Below are 22,661 nucleotides of genomic sequence, written 5' to 3'. Positions count from 1 at the left end.
TGAGGCGAACCGATTCACTCAGCAGCTGAATTGTGGTGTGCTGACTCCAACTAAGTCATATTCAAAGGAGGCCCACTGAAAACCATGAACAGAAGTAACCTAACTCCATTGATTTCAAGGTGTCCTCTTTAAGTATTAAGAGTGGGTTGGCTACAAACTACACTGGACAGTTAGAGTAAACATTACTAAAGTTAAAGTTCTCTTTATTCAAATTGTATCATTTAAGAAATGTATAAAATCTTTTGCTAAGGAACGGGCCAGAAATCCAAAGATTTTTGTTACTCTGGTTATCAATGTGGGTAGGCAGACAAGCAAAACCTTTGTAAATGGGCATAGGTAAAAAACCACATGAATGAAATCACTGCTTCGTAAACACAGGATTCACTTTTTATTCAGCAACAGTTATGGAGTAGGTGGCCAAATGCAGGGGCAGTGGAAGGCCTGAAAACTAACATTTCTCCTATTTAGTTTAAGCTGTGTACGATAAGGGCAGATCTAATTGGAGTAATGCTCAGCAAATGGCAGTCTGCCTTATCTTAACAAGCAGTGCTGGTCTGTGGTATTATCATAAGCTGTCTGTCTAGAAATAGTGTAGTACAGTAAAATAAATTAGGCTAACCCTATGAAGAAAAAGGACAATGACAATGACCTGTTGCTGCAGGTCTGCATGCTAGCTGTACACAAAAAACCACCCACAGCCACTTTCTTATTTGCATTACTACTTCAGGAATTCATTTTCTAAAATTAAACAGGCCTGCTGCTGACTTATTTCAGAAAAGTTGGGAAGCCTACAGACTTCATAACTATCTACTTTCCTCATCTGCTGTAACTGTGACAAACATTTCAATAATTCTTTTGTCTGCCAATAGTTTCTTCTTATAGCCCAGGATACTGAAGCTATTTTCCAAGTTTTCAGTGAGGATGGTGACGGATGCTGGGAATGGACTTTAAATTTCTAACACAAACTGGTACAAAATACCTTCAAGATTCCTAAATTGGTCCAGGTACTGCTTCAGTTTCTCTGAAGGGATTTTAAGATGTTCTGAAGGAGAGGAAGTAATAATCTCCACACATTTTTCAAGAATCACCACCAATTCATCCTTGGCCATCATCCTGAAAAAACAGCCCAACAATGTTAGTAACTTATTATAGACACAGTAAACTGCTTGAAGCATTTAGCAGAATGCCTGGCCTTTTGTCTAGCATTTTTGCAAAAGCATGGAAAACTCATAACGGTTTTCAAGCTACCAGTTTTATTGTTTAAGAATGTGGACTATTAAGAAACAAAGCTAAAACCATTTAAGTATCTGGGTTGTATTCAATGCTGCTGTTCCATTTGCGCGTGAGACTTCTGCTTGTGCAATAGAATTCCTTCTTCCTCTCCTGTGGAGCCTCAAAATCTGTTCCAGAGGGTGCAGATTTTGGGGGCCCACAGGGAGAGGAGAGAAAAGGAACATCTTGTTGTGAGAGTGGAATGTCATTTGTTGAGCATTGGCTATAACCCACTATTCCCTATTTGGCTAGTTACAAAACTGTGCACTATATATGATGCAACTCTAAGAGCTCACAGATACTCTTAACTTAGCCATACTTAGTTCCTAGTGATTTCAAAGGTAACTACATTCAATTAACTTAATCTGGATTCCACTCTTTATAATCTACAAATCTCAAATGGTTTTATTCTGAATCTTCTCCATTAGTAAAAATCCTTTCATTCAGACTCAAGATATTTCAACACAGTGCATTCAGGGCTACTGTAAGTAATTTGTGAAGATGGAAAATTACACAGAAATGTCACCAGGGATAGCTAGGTGCAATGCAAGCCCTGATGGGTAGGCTCACAGGAAAAACATCTAAATCAAAACCATACCCTCAAAATCCTGACATCTATAGCTGAAAGTACGTATATACATATGCACACACCAATGAGAGCCAGAGTGATGTAGTGAGAATAGAGGGTCAGGCTTGAAACAGGAAGTTCTAGGTTCAAAATCTCAGTATCTTAATCCAATTTTTAATTGCTTCACTGGCTTGTTCACATAATAAAATGGGGGAGGGAGCCATGTTTGTTGTCCCAAAATCCTTGGAGAAAACGGGTGGGGATGAAATGTAATAGGATACAGTGAACAGAACTAAGAGCTCAATGGTTTTCCTCACAGCGTTACTAAGCATGAATGAAAAATTAGAGTTTGGCTCTGTATCCCTGCTGGCAACCCCACTATAAAGGATAGAAATGTAAATTAAAAACATCCACTTTATCAAAGAGAAACAATGCGGTCAGTTACAAAAAAGCTTCCCGTTTGGCAACATTCTTGAGTTCTTCTTGAATAGCAGATGGAGGCATTTAAAATATCTAAAACACAAGAAGAAAATGGAAAGAAGGCTACCTCACCAGCTGAATAGCTGACTCATATTCTTCTGTTTCCCACACTTTCTTTTCTAAACATGTGCAATATAACTCTCTGATCTGTTAAATAGAAGAGAACGTTTTACAAGCATGGAATAGACTAAATTTAGCATTTTAAAAAAATCTAAAACACAAAGGGCTAAGTTGTCACCATTTTCATGAAAAGCTGGAAGTCCTCAGGACTCACTGACCTCAAATGTGGATGACTCAACACCATTCAGATCTTTAAAACGGGGTAGGGGGCACTGGCGGAGGAAGAGGAGTGCGGGGGGAGCGCACCACCCCCGGCAGCGCGATCCTGGCAGCATGCCATCACGGCTGCCCCCCCGCCTATGCTGGACACCCCGCCCCCTCAGGCAGAGTGCCACGCCCCCAGGATGTGCACCACGCCCCCAAGACGCACGTCAGCCCCACCCCCACCTGCTCTCTGCCCCCCCCCCCGGTGCTGGAGCATGAAGCTCCCCCACTGGTAGGGGGAGTGTTTGTAGCCCAAGACCCAGATTACGAAGAAAACCAATTCAGTTGAAAATGATGGTAAGGAAAAGGAAAATGATGAATATCATACCCTCAAAAACCCTGGGAGTGCAAATTAGGACATGACCTCCCTTCTGCCGCACCATTCTGCTGGCCTCCCCCCCCCCCGCACCATTCTGCCCCTGCTTGCCTGTATGCACCACTGCTGCTCCCCCCTCCACATCATCCCACCGCCCTTACACACTGCCGCCTCTGCCTCCCAGCCGCATCTTGCCAACAGCAGCCCTTTACCCACCACTGCCCACTGCCACACACACACACTTCCGGAAGCAGTGCCGGAGGAATAGGGGAATGCAGCAACAACAAACTTGCATCTTTTGGTTCGGCACTCTTTTGGTGCCCAGGTGAGTGTGGAACTGGCTTCCAGAAGTACATTGGTGGCTGTGGCAGCAACAGTGGTGAGAACTAAAATGGGACTTCGGGACTGGCATCAGTAGCCAAGTGGCTCCTGTAAATCTAGGGTGTCCTGCCCCAAACGGGATACTTGTGTGATATGGGATATGCATAAATCTACACTACAGACTTAAGCTACTTTAACTGTCCCTTGGGAAATTTATCTTTTATTATTTCCTAGCTCTTTAACTAGAGTGCAGTTTCAATAAATAATAATAATATTAATAATAATAATAATTTATTATTTATACCCTGCCCATCTGGCTGGGTTTCCCCAGCCACTCTGGGAGGCTTCCAACAAAATATTAAAATACAATAGTCTGTTAAACATTAAAAGCTTCCCTAAACAGGGCTGCCTCCAGATGTCTTCTAACAGTCTGGTAGTTGTTTTTCTCTTTGACATCTGGTGGGAGGGTGTTCTATAGGGCGGGTGCCAGTACTGAGAAGGCCCTCTGCCTGGTTCCCTCTAACTTGGCTTCTCGCAGCGAGGGAACTGCCAGAAGGCCCTTGGCACTGGACCTCAGTGTCCGGGCAGAACGATGGAGGTGGAGACGCTCCTTCAAGTACTGTACTGACTTCCAGAAGGATGCCAAAGCAATTAGATGGCTCCAAATCTTTGATCCTCCAGAGTTACTCAGAACAGAACTCCATGAACTGAATGCTTTCCTGCATGGGTGATGATTTTTCCTATATCTCCTCCCTCTGAAAATCTGCTTGAGGCACTTGGGAGATCCTCTTGAACAGTTTAGGAGGTAGCTCTGGGGGACAGGAGGTAGGAAAAAGATAAGCAGAAGTCACCTCTTCCTCCCACCATGTAAGCATCCGGTTCACAGAGGACTCACAGCTGGAGCCTTTCCATTTGTGGCCAGCAGGTTAAGATGCAACCCAATATAACTAGGCCTAAAAACCTAAGTGTTTGCTTCAGAGTCAAGAGGACACTGAGATGGATGTACATGCACGGATATTGGGTGATACTAACAGTAAAAAGAAAGAAAAATGAACTCAATAGTGCTTGGGCTCTATTGCAGAGATAGTGAAGCAGCAGGACTGCAAAATGAATTCAAACTCCTCAAGATGTGAAAACATGAAGCAGAAAAGATTTGTACATACTTGTTTGCCTAATGGATACTTGGGAAGAGAAGATGTGAAAGCATGAAGACAACACAGAATTGGAAAATAATTTTCATGGTAAGTATGTAGGTCTTGCAGCAATTCTTGTGTTGTTTCCTAAATTGAGAAAGGAAAATGTCTGATTAGCCTACTACTTGCTACAGCAAGCAACTGGGAACCTATAGTCCAACTGTACAAGTTATAGCACAATTTGATACATGTCTACTCAAAGTTCAATGAAATTTACTCCTAGGTAAGTGTGTATAGGGTTACAGTCTTAGGAGTTGTGCTGGAATGCCAATAATCAGTTTTTTTAAAAAAAGTTTATTGTCCTCAAGAAAATAATCTTGAAAATGTCCACCCACCCTATTGCTGATTGGATCAAAGGAAGATAAAGTTTTGTTCCCTAAGGCTGAAACGAAAAGACCATCATCTACATTTAAACACAGACTCAGGATAGCATTTTCAATCTACTAACCCCCCCCAAACCCCCCACCTTACAAACTGATTTTACTTCTGATGCGTGCCTTTTTATTCTGAAAATGGTTTAGAAAAATTAACTTGTTGCACAGAAAGGGTTGGGGGAGAAAGCTGGCTGAAACATCTTTCATATGGACCACCATCATAAATATTTTGCGTATTCAATACCAAATTAATTCAAAATAATAATTCTATAGTGACAAATCAGGAAAAGGCTGCTTTAATACCTATGAAGAAGAGGCACATAAAGTAGAAAGAACTGTTATTTATATTCCGCAAATGGAGTACAATGAACTCTATTCATACGTGCTAGCTAGCTTATAATGAACAAATAATAGTAACCATCTGTAACAGAAGTAAAGCTACTGTGCAGGCAGGAGAAGGACTGGCTCTAGGGTGAAAGTGAGAGGTGCTTCCTAGACCAATCCCTGGGCAAACTTTCTTCAAAGAATCTGCCTCCTAGTGGTTGTAAAGGAGTACACCCACAATATCCAGGGCAGTGGGTGGCAACTATCAGAGAGAAAGCAATGACCTTTCCTATTCTCCCCATTTTACTACTATTATTTTACACCAGTTTGGTATAGAGGTGAATAACAGACTCTCTTCCCTTAAAAGAAATCCACTACTGTGGCAGAAAATAAAAAGTCTTCAATAAAGCAACTACTTCTTAAACAGTGAATCTTCAAAATTATATGATAAGCAACTTAAACTTTTAATGGTTTGGATTGAGACTTAACTATACCTAGGAGCAGACCCATTGAAATCAATGTGTCTTAAATTAGTTGTGACTAAAGATCTCCTGTAGGAAGTTTATTTGTGTTTGAGATTGCCTTACAACTCCAACAAGCTGTGCCCCTGTGTGTCTGAAGCTGAAACTTCTTAGCTCTTGGCTAAAATGAACCTCAATGTTTTTTCTATAAAAGCCAACACTTAATGCCTGCCTTTATATAGGGAATAGCAGACTACATAAATTTTTGGCAAAGACTGAAAACTTAGTGCCCTAACAAAGCCTGACAAATTTTCTTATAATTTACAGATGGAAGAAGTCAGTATTTTGAGAAGTTAGTCCATTTGTTCTATTCTAGCAGAATTATTTGATCTGAGATTATATCTTCCTATCACACAAAATTTACTTTAGAGATCTTCAGCCCCTTACAGATATACAGAGGAAATCCATTTGTGTGCCAGTTCTGCTAAATTTATTGGATGCATCTGACAGATAATTTTGTGCTATGGCCTTTTATTTGATGGTATTGGGTTGTTTTTGGCAGGTTTTTCTATTAAGTTCAACTGTTGTTATAACTTTGAAATAAAGTCTGACAATTCCCAAAGGAGGAAGATTTAATTTCAGTTTTATGAAAGCCTTATCTAAGCCGGAAAGATGCAGCACTGAATCACTGGTGCTTTCACTGCCCTTGTTTGCCTCTCTGTCTCTCATTTGATGAATGATTTCTAGCAGATAAAGATGACTTGAGGAGGGTGATCTTCCAAAGAGAATCTTTCACTTCCAAGACAACAGAGCAGCATTTTAATGCATATCAGGTATAAATCTTTCTGGACATTCTACATTACCTCAGGTTAAGTACTTAATTCGTTCCGGAGGTCTGTTCTTAACCTGAAACTGTTCTTAACCTGAAGCACCACTTTAGCTAATGGGGCCTCCTGCTGCCGCCGCGCCACTGGAGCACAATTTCTGTTCTCATCCTGAAGCAAAGTACTTAACCCGAGGTAATATTTCTGGGTTAGCGGAGTCTGTAACCTGAAGTGTTTGTAACCTGAGGTAGCACTGTATATCGTATAAAAAACTGGACCTCAGTTGACTTTTCTAAGACTCATGAATTTCTGTATATAAACATCTGAAGCTGTAATTCATTCCGTACTCAACAGTAAGCCTCACTAAACTGTATGGGATTGACTTCTGAAAACATAAAAGTAGCATAGTGCTGCTGGAAGGATATAATCCTATGCATGCTCAGGTCAAAGAAACAAGCCGTACTTAGTGAATGGGCTGGTTACACATAACACATGGAAATATGGGTTTGGCTCACATTATCAAATGTGTAACATGAAAGACTTCAATGGAATGTAATTCTGCAACACCTGGCTGCTTTATATCAGGGCTGGGGACCAAATGCAACCCTCTAGGTTTCTCCATATCCTCACTGGCCCTGCTTTTCACCCTCCTTGAGTGTTTTTGCACAGCTGGAAGGTGTCCTCAAACTCCAATGCTTCTACTTACTTTGCCAGGATAAAAAGGGTGTGCGTGCATGCGTGCGTGTGTGTCCATGCACATGTGTGTAGAAACTTGTCTACTGTACCAAAGTAACATTCACATTCATTGCTCTGCCTAGTTTTGCCTCTTACCACCATGCAGCTCTCCACTGAGACAGGTTCCCCATTCCTGCTTTACACAGAAATGTATGTTATCCAAAAGACTTGTCATGCATTTTGTTGACTGCCTGTTCATCAAACCCTGAACAATCACCAGATTCTAGGGAAAACCTTTGCTTGTCCAACTACATGTGAAGAGGCCCCTCTCCCTACAAACATACATGCTGTATGCATGGATATACTGGAGGAGGGCTTAGATGGAGCAAGCAATGCTGGGAGCAGGGCCGCTCCTTGGTCCCACTATGCTGTTTAGCACAGTAGGAAAGAATGCTTGAACTCAGGGGTTTAAAAGCTTAAGGGGTTTTGTCAGCCTACATTTTACCTTTAAACATTCATCATCTGTCAGCAGAACTGTCTGCTTGTTTGATACTTGGTTTTCAACAAACCTGAAGAGAAAAGAAAAGTGTGCTTCAAAAAATGAAAAGCCAGACCAAACCATACAATATAATTTCTTTCATATTTTTTTTTTAAGGAAGTGACTTCATTACAGTATTTTGGAACCTTGGGAATCTACCAGTTTATACTAGATGAGCTGTTGTTATTGTCCCATCTGGAATACGCATGTTCTAAAATATAATAATAATGATGATGATGAAGGATATTACATATTATCTTCCTAAACGTAAGAGAAACTAACTATGGCTTGGATCTAGAATTTGCACTTGCTGGCGTAAAGGGTGGAAAAACTACCTTCTGCAAATTCTCTCTTCTCTCTGCGATCTCTTGTACTATCCAAAAATCTGCTCCAGTGTTGGGGGATCCTCTGGAATAGTGTTGGAGATGGAGTGGGGGACTGCAGGCAGTAGGAGACCATCAAAGTCGTATAGTTAAACTATGGAGTTTGCTCCCACAAGAGGCAGCAATGGTCACCAACTTTGATGGCTTTAAAAAAGGAATAAACAAACTCATGGAAGATAAGGCTCTCAGTGGCTACTAGCCATGATGGCTATGCTCTGCCTCCATCGTCAGTGGCAGTATGCTTTTGGATACCAGTTGCTGGAAACCAAAGAAGGTCTTTATTTGCAGGCTTCCCATAGGCATCTGATTGGCCACTGGGACAACAGAATGTTGGACTTAAGTGGGCCATTGGCCTGATGCAGTAGGTTTTTCTTATGTTCTTATGCCTCCCACTTTCTACTATGGCATTTCCCAGCTACAGTGAGGGGGGAAAGTATTTGATCCCCTGCTAAATTTGCCCGCTTGCCCTCTAACAAAGAAATGACCAGTCCATAATTTTAATGGTAGGTTTATTGTAGCTGTGAGAGACAGAATAACAACAGGGAAAACCCCAGAAACCCAGAAGACAAAAGTCAGAATTATAATGAGTGAAAAAAGTATTTGATCCCTTTGCTAAAGATGACTTAGTACTTGGTGGCAAAACCCTTGTTGGCAATTACAGAGGTCAGACGTTTCTTGTAGGTGGCCACCAGGTTTGCACACATCTCAGGAGGTATTTTGTCCCACTCCTCTTTGCAGATCCTCTCCAAGTCAGTAAGATTACGAGGCTGATGTGTAGCTACTCAAACCTTCAGCTCCCTCCACAGATTTTCGATGGGATTAAGGTCTGGAGACTGGCTAGGCCACTCCTGGACCTTAATTGTTGTTATTTTGTCTCTCACAGCTACAATAAACATACCATTAAAATTATGGGCTGGTCATTTCTTCGTCAGAGGGCAAATGGGCAAATTTAGCAGAGGATCAAATACTTTCCCCCCTCACTGTAGATCAAAAGCTTTTTGTGGACAGAAGGAGATGTTTCATTCAAAAAAATTGAAATCTGGATCTAACACAGTAGTTTCCAGGCTATGTGTACCAGGTGGCAAATCAGACAGACAGACAGTACTCAGGGGGAGAAATATATCCATGTGCAATTTTGTGTTCACTTAATTCATTTCAATCAGAATTTCTATTAGTATTCCATTCATTTAGAATCTCTTAGATAAAGGTCTGGATGGTTAATAGCAACAACAGGGAGCTCAGTCTTGGAAATGAAGTAAAAAAAAAATAATGGAGCTAAAGCAAGTTGATAGAGGGAAAGGCACAGGAAGATCAACTTTTTGACTACCAGAAATCCTGCTAAAGGTACTCCATTGCATGCTGCTATCAAGGAAAGTTGATTTTCAGTTTAAAATGGAGCTTGCAAATTCAGCACAGCAAGTGGCTGCAGCAAAAATGGCAAAAGTACCCTCTAGCTGCAAACCCAGTTTGTCCCCCATGCATGCATAGATCCATTGGACTATGGTCATTTTCAAGACCAGGTTCCAGAGTCCTGTCTGCACAGCATGCAGTCTCTCATGAAATTACACACAACTATACGAGCCATATATAACCACATGTGAAAAGCTAAACTTAAAAAGAAATTCACTTAAAGGCAGGCAGTGATTTATTTTCATCTTTTACCTTCTAAAAGATGGCAGTCTTCGAATGTTTTCACACTGACTGTGTGATAACGTTTCTGTTCTCTTCCTAGCTTCTTGGAGCTCACAGCACAGCACACTGAGTGGGTGGGAATAACAATGCTCCAAAAGAGAGAGCTGCAGGCAACAAGGTAATCACAGGGCATATCGATGCTGAGATTGCAAAATTTCATTTTTCAAAATATGAGAACTATTGTTAGCAATTGGAAAAATATATCTATTTTGTTAAATAATTAGCATCAAGCTGAAACCATGTGCAATGCATTTTTAAAAATATGGCAGTAAATCAGGTTACAGAAATCACTTGCTTCCCTAAAAGGCAAATGAATAATTATCCACAGAGACCAATAATCAACCACTTTGCTTTTCTCATTCCTCCCTGCTTTGCAACCGCAACCAACACCACTGCTGCTAAGTATCATATACTCGAAACAAATAGCAATTATGCCAGTTGTAGAGCACATTTTCAATATGCAACCGGATGGATTGTTATGAAACCAGCCCATTAATGTATACATAACTGATCTGATAGATTTATTCACTGGGATAGCAGTGTTACAGAAAAATATCACGCTGACTCCATGTATTTTCTCGAAGCGATCACTCAGTAGATTTTGTTAAAGTTTACAAATTTTATCTTCCCACCCATTCATTTCCTATTTCCTTTTTCTTCTGAGTGAAATCAATCAGCCAAACCACTGTTGTTTCATTTCAATGTTGTAAGACACATGCGTGGTCCCCAGCTAAATCAGCGATTGTAACCTATCAATCTGTTCTAGATGAAACAGTGCCATTACATATGTGGGGATTTTGTACACAGAAAGCAGACATCAAGAGAAGGGTTTTTCTCCTCTCCATGCCAGTTCTGTTTGTGCAGGGAAGTAAGTGGAAGTACTCAATCATATGAAACCCAGTTGCAGTCTGCAGTGTTATTATGATCCAGAAACTGCCTTAATTTTCACAGTGAAGTAGTAAACCTAAGTTTGCTAGAAGTGTAACATCTAAAGTTCATCAACTGTGTTGTTCTTACCTGAAATCCCTTGATGAAGTTCTGCACAGAGAAATCATGGTATAAAAATATATTTATTAGCACCTGCAGAACTTTCTCACTAAGTTTAAAGGGAAACTGGCTTGTCAGGAGTAGCTGAAGTAAAAAAGAAGTAAATAACATTGATTAGAACCTTGCTCCTTTCAATTTATTACATAATTTGGCGGGTTCTCCCAACGTATACAAGACACATCTAAAAAGGTGTTGCCTTGCATTCAAAAATCTACAGTTTTATTTTTACCATATCGTTTAATAAAAACTACTTTTTCCTTTGTAGTTAAAGGCAATTACCTTATCAATTACTTTAGTCAAATGCTCTTTGCATGAAAGAGACTGGAAGAGCTCTATGCATAACGAAGAGGAAACTGTGTGAGGAAGTAACTTATGGATGATCATTGGAGAGGTGGCAATTCCAAAAATAAGTACCAGTGGAAATTCTTGTATACAATGACTATGGCACATAAGAGAAAAAGACAGGAAGGGAAAATTAAATTTGCATATCATGATCAGAGGGCAATACATTCCATCACCCACCCTGGCATTAAACAATACAGTGGTGTCAATACTAATAAGACAAAGAAGCAAAAACATAATTTTACAATTCACACCCTCTATTCATGTGGAATGTGGCCTTTAAATCCTTCTGGCCATCCTAGTTTAGGCATGTACAACTTGATACATACCAAAGAGAATGGAGCTAATCAGCTGCATATTGTGGCCTGTCAGGGGCTGACAGTTCCCAGGAAGACATCAGAAAAAGGAGCTTTGTCAAGTCCTGTGTTGGCTAATGTAACACGGCTATTACACTGTGCTCAGTTTAATAGGTACATGTTGTGCTGTGCCAGTTATCACAGAATCATGGGGTTTTGATTGGAGGCCACTTAGTCCAACTCCCTGCTCAGTGCACTATGTGTAGTTCAAGACTGCAGGCAGGATGGAGAACCTGCAGCCTTGAACTACATCATCTATGAGGATTGATAGTGCCGGCTAGGGAGGATTGATAGTGCCGGCTAGGGAGTTGGGAGTCCAGCAACATCTGGACAGCCAGAGCTGCAGCTGAAATATATATTTGAAAGTAGATTAAAAATAAATAAATCTGAAGCTTTCCTTTTAACCACATCTCAAGTTCAAATTATAACTGAAAGTGATATATAGAACAAAGGAAACACACAAGTTTGTGTGCAGCAAAAATTAAGTACTACACAGCAAGAAAGGCTGGATTCTTTGTAAACTATACAGACAAATACAGTGGTGCCCCGCAAGACGAATGCCTCGCAAGACGAAAAACTCGCTAGATGAAAGAGTTTTCCGTTTTTTGAGTCGTTCCGCAAGACGAATTTCCCTATGGGCTTGCTTTGCAAGACGAAACGTCTTGCGAGTTCTTGCGAGTTTGTTTCCTTTTTCTTAAAGCCGCTAAGCCGCTAATAGCCGCTAAGCCGCTAAGCCGTTAATAGCCGCTAATAGCCGTGCTTCGCAAGACGAAAAAACCGCAAGACGAAGAGACTCGCGGAACAGATTAATTTCGTCTTGCAAGGTACCACTGTACAACTTTCACATGTTGGTTTATTTGCATGGTTTATTCTACCTCTGCTGATGCGAAGACAGGTAAAGTGTGGTGCAGGGCACAAACAGTCCTTGCTCCTGAAGATGCTGCTCAGAGACCTCCTGGCTTTGAGATTCCATCCACTAATGCACTCATACTTTCAAGCCTACCTTCACAGAATTAGGAGGTTGACTTTTGTGCCTAATCACTATTTTATATTTAAAACACACAAGTGCCACTGGCTTTGTTACTGTCGTGCTTGCGTCAATAAAAAAAAACAAAAGAAAATGTAAAACTATGCTGAGGCTCTTATTTGATTTCTAGACCACTTCTCAGCTAGCTCCACCACTTTACGTCAGGCCAGTGTTTGTTCAGAAATCCCAGAGATTTTTCCTGTTTTGTTCTCTAAATATCTTTTGGCTATTATTCTATGCACACTTCCTGGAATTCTGTTTTAAAACTAAATCCACCTTGCAATTTCATTTGTGACTACTCAAACAAAAGTCCCATTGAGTTAAATGAGATATACTACTCACAGGTAAGCATGCACTGATTGCAACAATATTGGCTTACTTTGGGGGGGGGGGGAATGCATAGGAGTGGGCTGCAAGTCTGCTTCCACATTTGAATTGTACACATCACTGTGCCCCCAAGCCTATAATTTAACATTCAAATGACACAACAGAGTAACCCAAACCTGCATTTGTACTTACTATGAAACAGAAAAATAATAATAATGCAGGCACGAGTCAAGATTATCAGTTGATTACATGAATTAGAACAGACCCCGCCCCCCCTTATGTAATCTATCATATTACCTGCTAATAAATATGAAATCTTGCAGAACTTTGGTTGTGAAACTTTCCAAGTCTTTGAAAATAACTACAACTGGAGGAGGTTCCAGATGTCTGGAAGAGAACACCCTTTTTCTGCATTGAGATTCGGTATCGGTTTCCTTCAAGTCACAGTGCATGTTGGGGGGGAAGTACGAAAAGAAAATTAAACCTCTCGTCAAACATAACGCCCCAGGGTCATGGTTTGAAGGCAACATGATGCAGCAACCTTGCTGAAGCTAAATAGGCTTAAAATCAGTGCCTGGATAGGAGATTTTGAGGAGTTCATGGTGAATGAGAGATGGAATATACATGTAATTAACATATATATACAAAGTGGAGTGGAGGACAAACAAAAACCCTCTCTTGTGTTATCTTAGCTTGTGTTAAGACTGACAGTGTAAATTGTTACCTTAGCAAGACCAAGGCACCATCTGCGCTATTGATTTAAAGCATCATCATACAACTTTGAACAATCACAGATTCCCCCAAAGAATCCTGGGAAATGTGCTGTGAGTTGTTAGGAAACCCCTATTCCTCACACAGCTACAATTCCCAGAATTCCCTAGGAAGAAGGATTATCCATTAAAGTACTTTGCATCTATCCCAACACAGGATTTATCCTCATGTAATCTACACCTCACCAATAAAGCTATTTAACTAGATGGGGCAAATCAGGGAAAATTCTGGCAGGAACTAAGTCTGGAAAACAGTGACACTTTACAAGAGGCAATTCTGAAGCTTACCTTGGTTATGTTCCTATACCAATCAATAAGAGATGCCACGGAGCAGCGGATCCGATTTGAGGAAGGCTTGGAATATTCTTCTTCGCATGAGTCCACATCTACATGACAGCCCATCAGCTGAATCATCAGCTTTTGCAGAAGCTGTTTTATGCCTTGACAATATAAATATACATACACAAATATTTAAAATAATAATGAAAATGTTAGATTTTTCAGCAATCTTGTTAAAAAATATAAATAACTGTAATTTTCAAGGAATTATGTGATAAAGACTTGCTCACTTCACTCATTTTCATTCACGGACTAAACCAACCAACCTACCAAATCCTGTATCAATTTTACATCAAAGGTAAACCAAGTTCTTCAGCCTAGATTCTTAAAATATAGAAAACTGAATAAAGTGTGCTTATTTTGCATAGTTTAAAACAGCACCACTCAGTATAGAATTCATGCTTTGCAAACAAAAATTTCCTGATTCCGTTTGTGACACCTCCAGTTAAAGGTCTCAAGCTGGCAATAGGAGAAGCACTGAATATGCACTGACCACTTGCATCTCTATAAAAGACAATAACACAGTGCAGGAGGTCAGGCAAACTTCAGTTTTTTGTTTGGAATGTTACCAAACCTGTAATGTGTTTATATACAACACATAATACATACAAAAGTCATTTGACTCTCTTATGTGTTAGTACTTGAAATAAATAACTCTTCTCCATGCTGACCCCATTGCAAAAAAAAAACCCTTTGTCCTTTGCACTCAAGATACCCCCACAGCTTCTTATGTTCTGTATTATTTGAACAGCACCTTTACCAACTTGTCTGAACAGAAAGAACTAGGAGTCAGTTTGCTGATCTGTTTGGAATAAGCCACTCACTACCATTCAACCATCAGATTGTCCTTCTGGCCCAGTTCCAACTTAAGCAAAATATTTTATTTCACTTCTAGAAAGGAATTCAAAGTAAGTCTACCAGTTATATTTTTTTTGAAAGAAATGGATCTTTCCCTTTGCCTTCCATATTTTTAAAAATAGTAGAAGTAGATACTTGAAACTGCAAAACGTGTGAAATTTCACTTGTGCAAAATGACTGAATTGTGGGCTATCATCTCTTGACACTTGGAAGGAAGCAAGAGAGCCTAGATTGCATTTTAAATCATGGTTTCAACAGGCTTAATCTGAATAATGAGACTTAGCAGGATATCACCCATGGTATCGTTATAGCTTGTGATTTTATCCACTACAACAATGCCTCAAAGTTAATAAATGCTTCTGAACTTTTAAAACTAAAGACAGATCTCTGCACTTAGTGTGTATATTCCAGAGATAGGAAATGCCCAGTCAAAACCAATTTTGTAAGCTATATATACAAAAGCTTTGTTACAAACTGATACCCAGTATAGAATGAAAGGCTTCGAACCCACTGAACTAGTCATGTTAGAATATTAATGCTCCCAGTGCGTTTCCAAACACAATTCAAAATGTTGTCGCTGACCTTTAAAGCCCTAAACTGCCTCGGCCCAGTATACCTGAAGGAGCATCTCCATCCCCATTACTGAGCCCAGACACTGAGTTCCTCCTCCAAGGGTTTTCTGTTTCCCACACTGTGAGAAGCAAAGTTACAGGGAACCAGGCAGAGGGCCTTCTCAGCAGCAGTGCCCTCCCTATGGAACACCCTCCCTTCAGATGTCAAGGAGATAAAGAACTATACAGTTGTACCTTGGAAGCCGAATGGAATCCATTCCAGAAGTCCGTTCAACTTCCAAGGTGCGGCTTCCGATTGGCTGCAGGACCTTCCTGCAGCCAATTGGAAGCTGCAGAAGCCCGACTGGACGTTCAGCTTCCAAAAGAACGTTCACAAACCGGAACACCCACTTCCGGATTTACGGTGTTCGGGAGCCAAAACGTTCGACTGCTAAGGCGTTCGTCAACCAAGGTACGACTGTACAACTTTTAGAAGGTATCTAAAGGCAGCCCTATATCAAGAAGTTTTTTATGTTTTATCTTTTCTTCTGCTTTACATATTATGTAAGCCACCCAGAGTGGCTGGGGAAACCCACCCAGATGGATGGGAATAATAATAAATAATAATAATAATAATAATAATAATAATAACAACAACAACTTTGATGAAAGCAAACATTGACTGCCAGGGCTAATGATGGAAAGGCCTATATATACTGTATTTCTAGGGATACTTCCCATATTCCACTTGCTACTTAACTAAAAAGCCTCTTCAAGTTATTACAGTATTTACCTGGGCATTCTTTGGACCTTAGGGACACTACAAAAGGAGTAACATCATCATGAAGAACTTCTGAGAGGCTTTTAAATGTCAGATCATGGTCCATAACATTGACACCTAGGAGTAAGACAAGTCAGAATTGTGCTGTTTGCATTTAAACATGACAAAATATACTTTTCTATCATGCTTACCATATAGTCATTTTACATTTGTAGAGGTAAAACAGTAGTAATGTGGATGACTATATTGAACTATATCTGCATTGTACTAGTTAAATATATCTTTTAATGTATACAGTCATACCTCGGGTTGAAGTAGCTTCAGGTTAAGTATTTTCAGGTTGCGCTCCACAGCGACCCAGAAATAACGGAGCGTGTTACTTCCGGGTTTCGCTGATCGCGCATGCGCAGACACTCAAAATGATGTCACGCGCATGCACGGAAGCGGTGAAACGCAACCCACGTATGCGCAGACGCATCTTACGTTCTACTCAGGATGCGAATGGGGCTCTGGAACGGATCCCATTCACATCCAGAGGTACAGCAAGTCTCAACTAGAACTTGCTTCTAGGAAATTCATCCATAGGATTGCAGCCTGAATTAGAAAAAAGTGATTAACAAAAACATTTTTAACTTAAGGGAAGGCTCCATATATAAGCTCAGGAACAACTACTTTATCTGCCTTGCATATCATAATTTATTTTAAAGGTCAATATATATTTTTAATACTCTTCTCTAGTGAAATAAGGGAAAGGAAAATTTACAAGTACATCAGAAGTAGGAGGAAGGATAAATAAACTGTGGGCTGACTGATCAATAAAGCAATCAACTTTTGTCAGAAGATGCAATCTTAACTGCTCAGTGCCCATTTCCCTTCCAAAACTTCTGAAGAAATTAATCGTGGCCAAGTAATAAGCAAAGTCACCATTTCTAATATGTGAAGGGCAGAAGTCAGGGTTTTTTAAAAGAGCTGTTTAAATAGTATTTCACTACTTTTAATTAAACTAGGATATACTTTCTCTGTGGCAAAGAATTGGCTGTAGACATTTAAGGCACTAACTGTTACCATAAAACAGGAGATATCCAAACTGATCAGACACAACAATATAATGCTTAACCTCACAGAATATCAGGAACAATAGGCCTGCTAGCTTAAAAAAACTATATCCAGGATGTTATTTGGTGTGGGTAGGTGGAAAATATAAGGAAAACCATTTTTAAAAAAATATAAAGATCTCATTTTTTAAGAAAGAACACTACCAGTAGCCAATTTGGATTTTTTTTTTATTGTATTTAATTTCAACACAGACTTAAATTGCTACAGTTCCAGCATTCTCATTTGCCCTTTTTCATGTCCTGCTCTCAAGGAGAAAGCAGATGCTGACAGACTGAATGAAACAATGGGAGGGGGGAGGGTGCATTAGAATCTACAACCATTTGTGGTGTTGGAAGTAGATTGCTCAGACGGAGGGGGAGCTTCTGTACTTGTTATGCCTCATTATGAGGCTGACATGAGAACTGGCTCTTAGACAAAGGAACTGAGGACATACTGTTAAATCTACACATAAATGCAAAAATGCAAAGAGCTAGAAATCCAAAAGGACATCCTCCCCTCACACCGGCTGTGATCCAAAGGTCATGCAACTAGTAATGCATGCCCAAGGGAGGTTTGGGCCTTTGTTTTAGCTCTCCATATTAAAACTGAGATGAAGTTCAAAGACAGTTAGCAATATAACAAAGGGATCTGCAGCTTGAGTGAAGAAGCAACAAAACAACTAAAGGCATAGAAAAGCAAAGGCAAAAGAAATAATTTACACGCTAGAAGGAATGTGTAGACACAAAACTGAAATAACTAGGCTCTGGCAATGAAGGTGGCACATATCCAATAATTTGGCAACACATTAAATGTAATGAATCAGAAAAGGAAAGATGAGTCCTATCCTTCCCTCTTTCCCAGCTCAGAAGCTTGGGAGGAGAGCAAGGCCTCACAGTTGCCCTGAGCTTCAGTCACAGGGTGGCATCCAATGAGTCCTTGCCCCTCCACCACCTGGTTGTGGCAAACACAAATCTCTGCTAGCTACCAACGTGAGCCAAAATGTTTAAACTATTTTACTCAGACCTTGCCAACAAAGGTCCATATAGTTAAAGCCATGGTTTTCTCAGTAGTGATGTATGGAAGTGAGAGCTGAACCATAAAGAAGGCTGATCGCCGAAGAATTGATGCTTTTGAATTATGGTGCTGGAGGAGACTCTTGAGAGTCCCATGGACTGCAAGAAGATCAAACCTATCCATTCTGAAGGAAATCAGCCCTGAGTGCTCACTGGAAGGACAGATTGTGAAGCTGAGGCTCCAATACTTTGGCCACCTCATGAGAAGAGAAGACTCCCTGGAAAAGACCCTGATGTTGGGAAAGATGGAGGGCACAAGGAGAAGGGGATGACAGAGGACAAGATGGTTGGACAGTGTTCTCGAAGCTACAAACGTGAGTCTGACCAAACTGCGGGAGGCAGTGGAAGACAGGAGTGCCTGGCATGCTCTGGTCCATGGGGTCACGAAGAGTCGGACACGACTAAACAACAACATTTTACTCAGACAATAAACTCTGGTCTGGGATGACACCAAAGTTAATTTAATAGCAGTTTCATCAGTTTTAATACATAATCTGCTCTGTATATTCTATACCTTCCCCACCATCTTCAAGAAAATATATTTTCCTCACTCATGCTTTTAGAGAATTGCTACGACATGTCTACTGAGAAATATCTAAGGATTATTGGAAGTAAATCTAGGAACGCAACACTATGGAAAAAGTGATCCTCTCAGATATAAGCAGTATCTCTTACCAGTGGAAGGGAGTTGTGTAATCCTAACCAAGTCTACTCAGAAGTAAGGCCTACTGAATTTAATTGACGTACTCCCATGTTAGCATTGCAGACTTAAGGAGTACTGGATGGAGCTCAGCTGAGGAGAAAAGCTCTTTGTGGTTTGTCTCTCTGCAATGTGCATCTGCCTGTGTGCCCTTTTCTTGTTAAAAGTGAATGATTCACCTTATGTGACCGGGGCAGATCCCGTTTCCGACATACAGATCTAAAAAAAGTAGAAGCCCCAAACAACTCTGCTCTGTATGATATTACTGAAAGACCAAATACCCTTCAACTGCTTGGTACAGGCATTAAGATCAACAAATGGAACTCATTAGTCTTGTTACGGCCTGATGATTAATGTTTTCACTGGCAACACCAGTGTTATCGCTCCCTGCTGAAACCCAAGGACCCATCTGTACTGGCAATTGACCAGCTGTAGAAGATGCACCTGTTTATACAGATATTCCTTTCATCTTTTGACCCAGGCCTTCGGGATTGTGGGTTGTATCTAACACTGGAAATGGACACATTAGTGCAATGGGATTTCCCCTTCCTCTCCTCCCCGTATATGCCTGCCAAATCTGCTCCACATCCCCCAACTCTATGCAGCAGATGGGGCTTGGAAGGGGACTGCAGGTGGCAGGAGAGGAAGTGGAAGTTCCGTTGCACAAGCAGAAGTATGTTGCATGCATGGAACTGCAATGTTGGATACAACATTGCATTTTAATAGGATTGCATTATTGCCTATGTTAATTATAGCTGTTTATATTTAAATGTTTGTGTAACTGGTTTTTACACTTTGCAAACTGCTGAAAAGCCTGTGTTAGCATTAAGCTGTTGCCTGTTTGGCAAATACGTTGCCAACATGTCTAATCTGCCCATTAACAATTCTTAATGTTATGATCCTTGCCTATATTAAGTCTTCTACCCAATCTCTCTTTTCTCTTAATTTTAGGATTCATACCAAGTTAAGGCAGTTATTATAAATAAATAAAAATGCCAGATAAAATGTTACCTAGAACAACAGCTGCAGTGGGAATTTCACTGGACTTCATTCGACAAGCCCATTTTGTTTTCTTCTTTTGGAAGTCTGAATGAGATTGTCTCAAAAATGTTATGAGGTTATCAAACAATTTTTTATTCAAGTCCTCTTGTAGTTGCTGTTAAAAAGATAACATGCACAGAACTTTGTTAGTTGCCTGAATGAAGAGACGTATTGTTATTCTGTGTATTTTTAAAGAACAGTCCCCAAAGGTTAATCAAGATACAACAACACATAATTATTTAGGTTTCCTGGCAATTGTTTATAGACACTGTTCCTGTGGTTTCCATAGCTGTTTCAGTCAACTCATGATTCCGATTTAAATGTTCTATTTGAATACAGGGTTCTTAAAGCCATTTAGACGGATATGGGGGATGGGGAATCAGTTGTAGGAAAACTTCAACTCCTTACTTGTTGCTACTTAAGACAGATATGACCCTAAAAAGTGAAAGATCTGATACCTTTAGCGGTTCAAAGACAACAGAAATTCCACAGAGTAGCTTTTATGTTCAAATGCTCCTCAGCAAAAAAGGAACAAATTAAGTAGTAACTGAGACAGTGACATTGCTGAATTCATGCTGAGGCCATACCACAAGATGTACAAGCAGAATCCAACTTGTTTCTGTCAGCCATAAGCAGGTGCGCCAACTCTAGGGGGCCAAGGTGTCTTTGACCCCTTCAATATTTGTTGGAACGGGGGGCTGTTCAAGCCTAAATATGTTTAGGTCAATTGCTACATATTTACAGATAGCAACAGGGCAGAAGACTGAAGTCTTAATAACAGCACTACATGAACGGTCTAAAAGGTAAAATAAAACCCTCTTTCAATTTACAAAACCTTCTCTACCAGGTTATCCATGGGGAATTTACACGCATATTGATGACTAAGAATGTGGAATTCATTCTCGACAGGAAAAAGCATATGCATGGTTTGCTCTAGGGATGTCCAATCTGTCTCCTTGTACAAGCTCATTCCTAACAGCTTACACATTGTAGAAAGATACCCACAATATATACAGGTAGTCTGCAAAAAGTACCTTAAGAGGTTAAGGAGTAGTTTGGGTATAAAATATTGCTCAAAGTCTTGCTGTTTCACCCATCAAACAGGCTAAGTAAAAGAAAAGACTGCATATCACATTATTTCTTCACTGAAAGCATTTTCAAAGCTTCCTTCCCCCACCCAAGACACATCTGACTTAAGTAAATCTCATGGTTAATGTTAAAAGCAGCAACACTCACCTCTGTTTCACATTTAATCTGTTTCCATAACAACTGACAAGTATCAAATCGTAGCTCACTATCCTCTGAGTCAGTATTGCCTTTACTAAAATAGTCAGCTACAAAAACAAGGAGGAAAATGACATTCACACTCAATATTTATAAAACAAAATTCATCTCAAGCAAAAAGCTTAAGTGCAACAGAATACTGAAGATTTCTTTTCACAGGAGAGGTATAAATTAACTGAGAGTTGCAACTGGTGTCAGGACAAAGCTCAGGAAGAAAGAAACCCTCACCAATAGCTATGAAAGATGTAAGATTTATACAGCCTCAGTATGGAATGCTGTATCCATAAATGTCAACCCAAATGAAGTCCCGCTGAGTTCATTGGGATTTATTACCAGCTAAGTAGGTATAAAATTGTAGCCAGAATCCCTAATTACATTTCACCACCATGTTCCTTTAAGTCAGGGATGGGAAATCCTTGGCCCTCCAGATGCTACTGACTACAACTCCCATAATCTCTCACCCTCATTTTAGGTTTTCTGTGTCACTCCAACTTTTGTGTAGAAGAGAAAGAGGATCCAAGTATTTAGGTTTGCCCATAGAAAATCTTGAGCAATGTTGTATCATATTTACTTGATTAAGCCCTCTACAGAGGATAGATTCACACAACAATTTTTCCGAAGACAAGGTGATTCTTGTCAGTTGCCCAACGGTGAAGAGCCAAATTGAGCCCAAGCTTCATGAACTGGTCAATAAGTCTCTGAGGTTGAGATGTCTGTGGCCAGTATAATTGGGTTCTTTGGTGCTGTAGTTTAGTGATCCGTTGATAATATATCATTTTAAATGGAAAGGCTTTATATTTTAAATATATTTTAGTTTGATCATTTTTGTTGTATTTTTTGTAAACTTAATGAAGAAGGGTAGCTTAAAATTTGAAGAAAAATAAATAATATATTTGGTAAACCTTATCCCTCCCTGCAAAATATTTTCAGGGCAAATAGTAAAGAGAACAATATACATGGAAAACGTATGCAGAACTGGTTTCCTTGCATATTATTCAATGCATGCTACAGAAAAGCACTCAACTTGGAAATACGTTGCTTTTTATTTCCTGGTATTGTTCCCAAAGGGACGTGGGTGGCGCTGTGGGTTAAACCACAGAGCCTAGGACTTGCCGATCAGAAGGTCGGCGGTTTGAATCCCCGCGACGGGGTGAGCTCCCATTGCTCGGTCCCTGCTCCTGCCAACGCAGCAGTTCAAAAGCCCATCAAAGTGCAAGTAGATAAATAGGTACTGCTCCGGCGGGAAGGTAAATGGCGTTTCCGTGCGCTGCTCTGGTTCGCCAGAAGCGGCTTGGTCATGCTGGCCACATGACCTGGAAGCTGTA

General features: G+C 40.3%; 2 protein-coding genes across 7 annotated transcripts in view; one reads left to right on the top strand and one right to left on the bottom strand.

Moving 5' to 3' along the window:
• ORC3 (origin recognition complex subunit 3) overlaps nucleotides 1-22,661 on the bottom strand; it is a 36,374-nt gene that overhangs the window by 11,106 nt on the left and 2,607 nt on the right. For all 6 annotated transcript variants that reach the window (XM_080999874.1, XM_080999875.1, XM_080999877.1 and 3 more), the window contains 12 exons: nucleotides 21,289-21,386; nucleotides 20,023-20,167; nucleotides 16,156-16,260; nucleotides 13,903-14,054; nucleotides 13,142-13,278; nucleotides 11,072-11,231; nucleotides 10,763-10,876; nucleotides 9,716-9,849; nucleotides 7,638-7,701; nucleotides 4,445-4,561; nucleotides 2,388-2,467; nucleotides 980-1,113 (listed from right to left, as the gene is read on the bottom strand). In XM_080999874.1, coding sequence (XP_080856000.1) covers nucleotides 980-1,113; nucleotides 2,388-2,467; nucleotides 4,445-4,561; nucleotides 7,638-7,701; nucleotides 9,716-9,849; nucleotides 10,763-10,876; nucleotides 11,072-11,231; nucleotides 13,142-13,278; nucleotides 13,903-14,054; nucleotides 16,156-16,260; nucleotides 20,023-20,167; nucleotides 21,289-21,386 — 1,440 coding nt within the window. The remainder of the gene's footprint in view (nucleotides 1-979; nucleotides 1,114-2,387; nucleotides 2,468-4,444; nucleotides 4,562-7,637; nucleotides 7,702-9,715; nucleotides 9,850-10,762; nucleotides 10,877-11,071; nucleotides 11,232-13,141; nucleotides 13,279-13,902; nucleotides 14,055-16,155; nucleotides 16,261-20,022; nucleotides 20,168-21,288; nucleotides 21,387-22,661) is intronic.
• Nucleotides 15,550-22,661, top strand: part of RARS2 (arginyl-tRNA synthetase 2, mitochondrial) — a 29,949-nt gene continuing 22,837 nt past the window's right edge. Inside the window, exon 1 of the mRNA XM_080999878.1 lies at nucleotides 15,550-15,834. Coding sequence (XP_080856004.1) covers nucleotides 15,565-15,834 — 270 coding nt within the window. The 5' untranslated portion in view covers nucleotides 15,550-15,564. The remainder of the gene's footprint in view (nucleotides 15,835-22,661) is intronic.

Source organism: Podarcis pityusensis (genome assembly GCF_964106645.2).
Source record: "Podarcis pityusensis genome assembly, chromosome: 3".
NCBI classification, from domain to species: Eukaryota; Metazoa; Chordata; class Lepidosauria; order Squamata; family Lacertidae; genus Podarcis; species Podarcis pityusensis.
Note: the sequence above shows the minus strand (reverse complement) of the source record. Positions and strands in the feature narration are given on the sequence as shown.